Source organism: Scomber japonicus, chromosome 22 (assembly GCF_027409825.1).
Source record: "Scomber japonicus isolate fScoJap1 chromosome 22, fScoJap1.pri, whole genome shotgun sequence".
Taxonomy (NCBI): Eukaryota; Metazoa; Chordata; class Actinopteri; order Scombriformes; family Scombridae; genus Scomber; species Scomber japonicus.
The window spans coordinates 23,401,219-23,411,218 of NC_070599.1; the positions used below are offsets into that span (position 1 = coordinate 23,401,219).

The 10,000-nt window shown below is 41.9% G+C and overlaps 1 protein-coding gene across 1 annotated transcript in view; it reads left to right on the top strand.

Moving 5' to 3' along the window:
• The window catches only part of si:dkey-172j4.3 (diacylglycerol kinase eta), a 121,386-nt gene that overhangs the window by 86,172 nt on the left and 25,214 nt on the right, over nt 1-10,000 (top strand). The window contains 4 exon segments of the mRNA XM_053343169.1: nt 1,722-1,832; nt 1,835-1,880; nt 2,019-2,127; nt 5,665-5,804. Of these exon segments, the coding sequence (XP_053199144.1) occupies nt 1,722-1,832; nt 1,835-1,880; nt 2,019-2,127; nt 5,665-5,804 (406 nt within the window).

Consider the following 10,000-nt stretch of genomic DNA (forward strand, 5'->3'; position numbering starts at 1 on the left):
CCTCCCTTCATTCCTAACCTTCTTTCCCTCATTCCCTCCTCCCTCCTTTCCTTCCTTCTTCCCTCCTTTCCTTCCTTCCTCTCTTCATCTTTTCCTTCCTCACTCCCTTCCTTCTTTCCTCCGTCCTTCTTTCCTCCATTCCTTCTTTCCTTTCCTTCTTTCCCTCCTTCCTCCTTCCTTCCTTCCTTCCTTTCTTACTTCCTTCCTCCCTCCCTCCTTATTACTTTCCTTCCTTCCTTCCTTCCTTCCTCCTTTCATTCCTCCCTTCCTTCTCTCCTAAATTCCTTCCTCTTTTTGTCCCTACTCCTTTCCTCCCTCCCTCCTTACTCCCTTCCTTCCTTCCTTCCTTCCTTCCTTCCTTCCTTCCCTCCTTCCTTAACAAGTCATATCAGCATTAAAGTTTCTTCCAGACTCAAACTGAGCTGCAGAGAAGCAACTTTACTCTTTTCCTACTTAGAAAAGGCTGATACTGCTTTGAGTCTTCAAGGCAAACGCTTACACACACACACACACACACACACACACACACACACTTCACACACACACACGTACACAAATAAATCAGAGTGGTATTTGTAAAGGTTATAAAACTGACATTTGGTTGGTTTCAGAGGGATGTAATGACCTTTCTGCTTCTACAGAAATATAGAATTACTATGGAGACCGCTGACTGTGTGTGTGTGTGTGTGTGTGTGTGTGTGTGTGTGTGTATGTGTCTGTGTGTGTGTGTGTGTGTGTGTGTGTGTGTGTGTGTGTGTGTGTGTGTGTGTGTGTGTGTGTGTGTGTGTGTGTGTGTGTGTTTGTGCACGCAGGTACACAACAGCTGTAAAGAACAAATGGGGAAGGTGTGTCCCTTGGGTCAATGTCGAGTGTCAATCATCCCTCCTACTGCACTTAACAGCATCGACTCAGATGGTGAGACACACACACACACACACACACACATACACTCACACACACACACACACACACACACACACACACACACACACACGACGATGGACTATAAAGTAGATTCAGACCTTTTAACTCCTATATATGTCGCTCAATTTCAAACAAATCTTCTCGATCCATTATATTGGATGATGATGCAAAATATAATAATTTAAATTAATTATAACTATTATTATTTTTAAAATACAGTAGGGTTTTTTTTTTTTAATTATAACAATTATGACTATTATGAAATTATAGCAATGATTTATTTTTATAAAAATTTCTGTTTTTAAATTATAGTATTATTATTTAAATTATACTAAGTTTTTTTTTATTATAGCAATTATTATTATTAAATTATAGCAAGTATTTCTATTATTAAATTATTATTTGTATTATATTATTTTATTATATTATTTTTATTTCTAATTATAGAAATCATTATTAAATTATAGCAATTATCAATTTTTATTTTATTATATTATTTTATTACATCATTTTAATTTTATTTCTAATTATAGCAATTATTATTATTAAATTGTAGCAATTATTATTTTTTATTAAAAAATTTAGGGCAATATTTATCTTGTTTTAACATAATTTAGATATTCATATTACATAAAACAAATATTAGATCAGAAATGTACAATTTTGGAACAGATTACATCCTTTTTTCAAAATAAAGTGTGATTTTAAACATTTTTGTCCTTCCTAAATACATGAATCTAAGAGCATGAATGTATCTTTCTCTCCCTCCCTCCCTCCTTTCCCTTCCTCTCTCTCAGGCTTCTGGAAAGCCACCTCGGCGTCGTGCTCGAGCCCCCTCCTCGTCCTCTGCAACTCTAAAAGCGGAGACAACCAAGGGGTCAAGTTCCTCCGCAAGTTCAAGCAGCTCCTCACCCCGCTCAAGTGTTCGACCTGATGAACGGAGGACCGGAGCTCGGGTACTTTTCTAAACATTCACCAGAGTTTAGATTAGTAAATACAGTTTAGTTGCTTCACTTCAGGGAGCGTCTAGTTTTATAACACATGTATTGATGCTTTTATTTTGTAATTTCTCTCTTCTTTCCTCCTCTACTCAGCCTCCGCCTTTTCCAGAAGTTTGTGACGTTTCGTATCCTGGTGTGCGGAGGAGACGGCAGCGTGGGCTGGGTGCTCTCAGAGCTGGATAAACTCAACCTCCATAAACAGGTGAGAACATAGAAGAGGAGGAGGAGGAGGATGAGGAGGAGGAGGATGATGTAATACTGATGTGTTAAGGTAAATGTGGAGGAAGAGAGAAAGCAGTGTGCTACCTTTTTTAGCTTTAACGTTATAAATTATAGTGATAGTTTTCCAGCTGGGGTCACTGGTTTCAATTCAAACATTATTTCAAAATAAAAGCATAAAACTATATATATATAGATATAATAATGATGTGTTAAGGTAAATGTGGAGGAAGGAGAGAAAGCAGTGAGCTACCTTTTTTAGCTTTAACGTTATAAATTATAGTGATAGTTTTCCAGCTGGGGTCACTGGTTTCAATTCAAACATTATTTCAAAATAAAAGCATAAAACTATATATATATAGATATAATAATGATGTGTTAAGGTAAATGTGGAGGAAGGAGAGAAAGCAGTGAGCTACCTTTTTGAGCTTTAATGTTAAATTATAGTTATAGCGATAGTTTTCCAGCTGGGGTCACAGTTTACAATTCAAACATTATTTCAAAATAAAAGCTTAAAAAAAATATATAATTATGATATAATACTGATGTGGAAGGTAAATGTGGAAGAAGAAGAGAAAGCAGTGAGCTACCTGTTATACATTATAGTGATAGTTTTCCAGCTGGGGTCACAGGTTTCAATTCAAACATTATTTCAAAATAAAAGCATCAAAAATATATATATAATTAAGGATCTTTTATTAGCATTTAATCAGGTTTAATAAAATGTATTATGGCTTTTTGTACCATTTCCTGCCTGATATGGTATCTTGATTATGATATCTTCTTCTTTGCATGCTTTTATTGTGGTAATTTTTAGATATTTTGACTTTACTCGAGCAAAAAAGAAATGGAGAGAAAGCCGTAATTAAATCTTTTCCAGCGGAGGACAGGAGGTGAAGAGAGAAGCCGCCACAGTCAGAAATGCTCCACGGCTCACCTCAACTAATCAATGTTATTAAATTATCAAAATAATTGAATGCCTTCATTTTATTACATGCTTTTAATTTGAAGTTAATTCAATTTAGGAGGAATAAATGTCACGACAAATGTCACGATTAAAATCACGCCTCTCGGATTCAGACTTTTATTAATTATTATTTTTACACTTTATTGGACTTTAGCTTGAGGGCAGATGTACAGTATAATCAGTCTTCATCCTCCTGTAGTAATATATTTACATCAGCTGAAGGGTTTTGACATGAATGATGAATTATAAATCTATGTTCTTGGAGGCAGAAGCTTCAATAATGGCTCGAAAAGAGGTTTAATATTTGTTTTTGATGAGATCACTGTGAGAAAAGGATTACTGCGTCACTATCTCACTCGTCTACTGGAGTTTTATTCATTTAACCCTCCTGTTATCCTCAAGGAAAGGAAGGAAAGGAGGGAGGAAGGATGGAAGGAAGGAAGGAAGGGAGGAAGAAGGAAGGAAAGGAGAAAGGATGGAAGGGAGGAAAGGAAGGAGGGAGGGAGGAAGGAAAGAAAGGAAGGCAGGAAGAAGGAGGGAGGAAGAAAGGATGGAAGGGAAGGAGGAAGAAAGGATGGAAGGGAGGAAGGAAAGGAGGCAGGAAGGAAGGATGGAAGGAAGGGAAAGAAGGAAGGACGGACAAAAGAAGGAAGGAAGGAAGGTAGGAGGGAGGGAGGAAAGAAGGAAAGAAAGAAAGAAAGAACAGTCAAAACAGGCGGGTCAATTTGACCCGGGAGGACGACAATAAGTTTAAAAAGTAAAATATATGTTTATATGTAGCAGTATAAATACATTCAGCACACACTACTACTACTACTACTACAGTTAGCCAGTTAGCCGCTGAGCTAGCAGCTGAGTTAGCGGCAGGAAGCTCTTAGACCTAGCGTCCATGTTTCTGGTAGAGGTGGTGACTTTGATTGACAGGTGACACTTGGTAGGGGGCGGGGCTTCAGCTGACTCAGAGGCCACACCCACAGCGTTTGGGAGCAGAGAAAGAGGCTGATTTTTACACAACTTTGAAGCCTAATTTCATATATTTGGTGATTTTTTTTAATCATTTAAATTTGGCAGGGTGGTTAACAACACACTTTTCTGTAGTATGTCAAACTCAGAACACATATTTATTCTTACTTTACACAGACTTTAAGTACTATTGTAGTAAAAATCCTGCATTGTGGTGTTCCCAGCTTTCTCTGGATACATTTGTTAAATTAGGACAAAGAAGAGTAACAGAAAACCACCAAAAAAACATGATATATGTTTTGATCAAGACAAAATGTTTTTGCCTTGTTGGTTCCAGTGGAAGAAATATGTACAAACCAGGCGGGGAGTTCTGGTCCTCTGAAATGAGGCCAACCAGGAAGTAACTTAGAGCTGCATTCTATCAAAAGGCCACCAGGGGGCGATCGTCTCTATACAAGTCAATGGAGAATTCACCAACTTCTCACTTGATTTCTAACCTCAGTAAACGTTTTTCAAAATGTGTTTATGGTCTCAATCGCTAGTTTAAAGCCTTCTTCAATGCAGTATGATGTTCATTTGGGACATTTTGGCCCTCCCTGATTTTATATGTGACGATAAAGCAGGGTATGCATTAGGGCGTGGCTACGTCCTGATTGACAGGTTGATTGACCAATGTCCTCGAGATCCAGCCCTCGCAACCATAGCAACCTCCCCGCTCCGCCCATAGCTCCACCTCATGCCCATATAAGTAGAATCCGTGTTTTTATTTTTCCCAGCATGCACCTGAAATTTTCAAGATGGCGCTGCCCAGATTCAAAACTATTGGCTTCCAAGCAGCAGTCCACAAACCAATGGGTGACGTCACGGATGTTACATCCATTTCTTTTATACAGTCTATGTGTGAAACCAAACACGATAACTTTCTTTCATGCAGACAAATCTGTGCCGTCTGACTTTATGATTTAAAGCTGATAAGACAAGCTTCAGTTTTACATACACAAAACAGTCGAGCTCTGCTGTTTGCATACGATACGCTGAACCCTCATTATCATATGTTGTGTTGTTGAAAGCCACTGATACTATCCTCTCTCTCTCTCTCTCTCTCTCCCTGCCTCTCTCTCTCTCTCTCTCTCTTCTCTCTCTCTCTCTCTCTCTCTCTCTCTCTCTCTCTCTCTCTCGCTCTCTCTCTCTCTCTCCTTTCCTCTCTCTCTCTCATCTACATACGATAACTGTTACTCACACACCTTCCTTCCTTCCTTCCTCTCTTCCCTCCTTCTTTCCATCTTTCCTTTCCTCGTTCGTTCGTTCCTTCTTTCCTTCTGTCCTTCCTTCCTTCTTTCTTTCTGTCCTTCCTTCCTTTGTCCTTCCGTCATTCCTTCTTTCCTTTCTTCCTTCCTTCTTTCCTTCCTATCCCCCCTCTCTCTCTCTCTCTCTCTCTCTCTCTCTCTCTCTCTCTCTCTCTCTCTCTCTCTCTCTGCCCCCCCCCCCCCCTCTCTCTCTCTCTCGCTCCCTCTCTCTCTCTCTCTCTCTCTCTCTCTCTCTCTCTCTCTCTCTCTCTCTCTCTCTCTCTCTCTCTCTCTCTCTCTGCAGTGCCAGCTCGGTGTGTTGCCGTTGGGAACGGGTAACGACCTGGCTCGGGTCCTGGGATGGGGAGGCCTCTGTGACGACGACGCTCAGCTGCTGCAGATCCTGGAGAAGCTGGAGAGAGCCACCACCAAGATGTTGGACCGGTAAGAACAAGAGGAAGAGGAGGAGGAGGAGGTTGTTTTCCTTTTAGATGCTTCATTTTTACTTTCAGCCTGCAGTTATAAATGTGACTCTGTATCTGTGTTTTGGGGGGGAAAAGACTCCCAAATGAACAAATTAATAGTAATAGGCAGCTAAAAACACACAGGCTGTTATTTATACTTAGATCTCTGGGAAAAGATGCATAAACCCTCCCTCCTTCCTCTCCCTTTCGCCTTCCTTACTCCTTTCCTTCCTTCCTTCCTTCCTTCGTCCTTTCCTCCCATCCCTCCCTCCTTAACTCCTTCCCTTCCTTCCTTCCTTCCTTCCTTCCTTCATTCATTCCTTTGTCCTTTCCTCCGTCCCTCGCCTCCTTAACTCCTTCCTTCTTCGTTCCCTTCCTTTCCTTCCTTCCATCTTTCCTCCTTTCCTCCCTCCCTCCTTACTCCTTTCCTTCCTCCCTCCCCTCCCTCCTTTCCTTCCTCCTTTCCTCCCTCTCTCCTTACTCCTTTCCTTCCTCCCTCCCTCCCTCCTTTCTTCCTTACTCCTTTCCTCTCCTAGCTCCTTACTCCTTCCCTTCCTTCCTTCCTCCCTTCCTTCTTTCCTTTCCTCCCTCCATCCTTTCCTCCTTACTCCATTCCTTCCTCCCTCCTTACTCCTTTCCTTCCTACCTCCCTCCCTCCCTCCTTACTTCCTTCCTTCCTTTCCTCCCTTGTTCCTCCCTCCCTCCATTCTTCCTTCCTTCCTTTCCTCCCTCCCTCCCTCCCTCCTTTCTTTAGTGTTATATGTTTATCAAAGGCAGCAGACCAGAGAGAGAAACAGCTGAAAACACTACAGGCTGTTATTTATACTCAGATCTCTGGAGAAAGATGCATAAACAAAAACCTTAAAAAAACAAAAAATAACTCTGCTCTTTTTTTAGCAGTGACTAGTAGCGAGTTAAACACGTTAATTGGCTGCTGACTGGTTGATGTTTCCCAAAAAGTGTTTCGGCTGGAGGCGGCAAAACTTTTAAAATCCGTCAGTGTGAGAGAAATGTCTAAAGATGAAGATGAAGAGTTCACTTCCTCTATTAGGAAACACGTCTTTTCACATAGCTGCGGTTTGAAAAGCATGACAAGTTTAAACTTCCTGTTGTCTCCCGTCTGTTTCGACTGTTCCTCTTTCCTCCCTCCTTTATTCCTTCCTCTCTCTTTCCTCACCTTCCTTCTTTCCTTCGTTCCTTTCCTTCCTCCCTTCTTTCTTTCCTCTGTCCTTCTTTCCTCTTTTCCTTTCTCCCTCCCTCTCTCCTACTAAGGACAGAGGAAAGGAGGAGGAAAAGGGTCCCTTCCTCTGTCCTTCTTTCCTTCCCTTCCTCCCTTCCTTCTTTCCTTCTGTCCTTCTTTCCTTCCTTCCTCTTTTCCTTTCTCCCTCCCTCCCTCCTACCTTCTTTCCTTCCTTCCTTCCTTCTTTCCTTCCTTCCTTCCTTCCTTCTTCTTTCCTTCCTCCCTTCCTTCCTTCTTTCCTTCCTTCCTCTTTTCCTTTCTCCCCCCCCTCCCTCTTTTCTATTCATCTGGTACGTTGGGTCTATATTATAGAACCAGGTGTAAAATGTGACACATACAGTTACACATTCATTTATATTTATACTGACGTCTTTCAAGACTTCCTTCCCACGGTTCAAGTCGTGCTCAGTAGAGACTTCCTCTTTGTTCTGGCGGCCTTGAGGTGAGAACTGTGGCGTTATTCATTCATTCATTCATTTATCAGTCTATCATCAAGAAGAAGAAGAAAAAAGAAAGATGAGGTTTCACACGTCTGATGCTTGAAACTGAAAGAATGTGCCGTTCGTGCCCGACTGCAGTACGGGTGTGTCTTTGAACGGCCTCACATAGTTTTACAACCGTCAACTTTTTTAATCATTATTTTCATCAGCGTTCCTCATTCTGATGCTACTTCCTGGTTTATAGATATATATTTAGACCTGAGCTGAGATAACTGCGTAGTGATTTAGAGTATGTGAGAAGATCCTGGATGGTTTACTAGAGTATGCATCAAGAGCTGACTACTCACACTCACATCTACCCCCAAGATGCAACGCTACTACTCACACTCACATTACCCAAGATGCAACGCTACTACTCCACACTCACATTACCCAAGATGCAACGCTACTACTCACACTCACATTACCCAAGATGCAACGCTACTACTCACACTCACATTACCCAAGATGCAACGCTACTACTCACACTCACATTACCCAAGATGCAACGCTACTACTCACACTCACATTACCCAAGATGCAACGCTACTACTCACACTCACATTACCCAAGATGCAACGCTACTACTCACACTCACATTACCCAAGATGCAACGCTACTACTCACACTCACATTACCCAAGATGCAACGCTACTACTCACACTCACATTACCCAAGATGCAACGCTACTACTCACACTCACATTACCCAAGATGCATCAAGAGCTGACTACTCACACTCACATTACCCAAGATGCAACGCTACTACTCACACTCACATTACCCAAGATGCAACGCTACTACTCACACTCACATTACCCAAGATGCAACGCTACTACTCACACTCACATTACCCAAGATGCAACGCTACTACTCACACTCACATTACCCAAGATGCAACGCTACTACTCACACTCACATTACCCAAGATGCAACGCTACTACTCACACTCACATTACCCAAGATGCAACGCTACTACTCACACTCACATTACCAAGATGCAACGCTACTACTCACACTCACATTACCCAAGATGCAACGCTACTACTCACACTCACATTACCCAAGATGCAACGCTACTACTCACACTCACATTACCCAAGATGCAACGCAACTTCTGAAACTGAAAAAAACGGTGGTTTCAAGTTAGCTACAGCAATGGAATGTTCGCTTCCTGTTTTCAAAATAAAAGCACCAATACCATTGTTATGGTTTTCTTACTAATAAAAGGTAACAGGTGTTTTATTTTGTGAAAATGACCTCCCTCCTTACTCCTTTCCTTCCTTCCTTCCTTCCTTACTTCCTTCCTCCTTTCCTTCCTTCCTCCATTCCTCCCTACCTCCTTACTACTTTCCTTCCTTCCTCCCTTCCTTCACTCCTTCCTTCCTTCCTTCTCTCCTTACTTCCTTCCTCCCACCCTCCTTCCTTCCTCCTTTCATCCCCCCCTCCCTCCCTCCTTACTCCTTTCCTTCCTTCCTTCCTTCCCTCCCTCATTCTTTCCTCCTTTCCTCCCTCCCTCCTTACTCCTTTCCTTCCTTCTCTCCTTACTTCCTTCCTCCTTTCCTTCCTTTCTTCCTTCTTTCCCTCCCTCCTTCCTTCCTCCTTTCCTCCCTCCCTACTCCTTTCCTTCCTTCCTTTCTTCCTTCCTTCTCTCCTTCCTTCCTTCCTCCCACCTTCCTTCCGTCCTTCCTTCCCTCCCTCCCTCCTTACTCCTTTCCTCCCTCCCTCCCTTCCTTCCCTCCCTCCCTCCCTCCTTATTCCTTTCCTCCCTCCCTCCCTCCCTCCCTCCCTCCCTCCCTCCTTCCTTACTACTTTCCTTTCTTCCTTCCTTCCTTCCGTCCTTCCTTTCCTGACCTGAGGACAACAGGAGGATTAAATTGATTTACATTGAAAAAGATTCAAAGTAGATTAAATTCCTTTTTTTTTGTTTTGTTGCGTTGACAGTTGATGTTTTTTGCGTCTACTACATCTGTTGTTGCAGCTGTGCTTTGCTGCTCTTCACTAATTAAAAGAAGGAATCTAAACTTGTTTTTTAAGCTGATATAGATCACATGTTGTGTCTGTACAGCAGGTATGAAGCTGGAGCCAGCACCTGTTTAGCTTAGCGTAGCATGAGGAAGTCCATTCCTGCCAGGAAATAGTCTTTGTTTGTTTTCACTTCAGTCTTTTTGCACAAATTAAACAAACAAGATATAATACGTTATTATTAACATGCTTTACAGGTGCTGGGAGGTAGATCTTCTCATTTGAAGTAAAGAAATCCAAAAAATGTGATGAAAAAAGAAACAAAACCGAAGCTTCTACTTGTTCTGCTTCTCTAGTCAAGGAAGGGAGGGAGGGAGGGAGGAAGGGAGGAAGGAAGGAAGGAAGGAAGGAAGGAAGGACAGAGGAAATAAGGAAGGAAGGAAGGGGGAAGGAAGGGAGAAAGAAGGAAGGAAGGAAAGAAGGACAGAGGAAA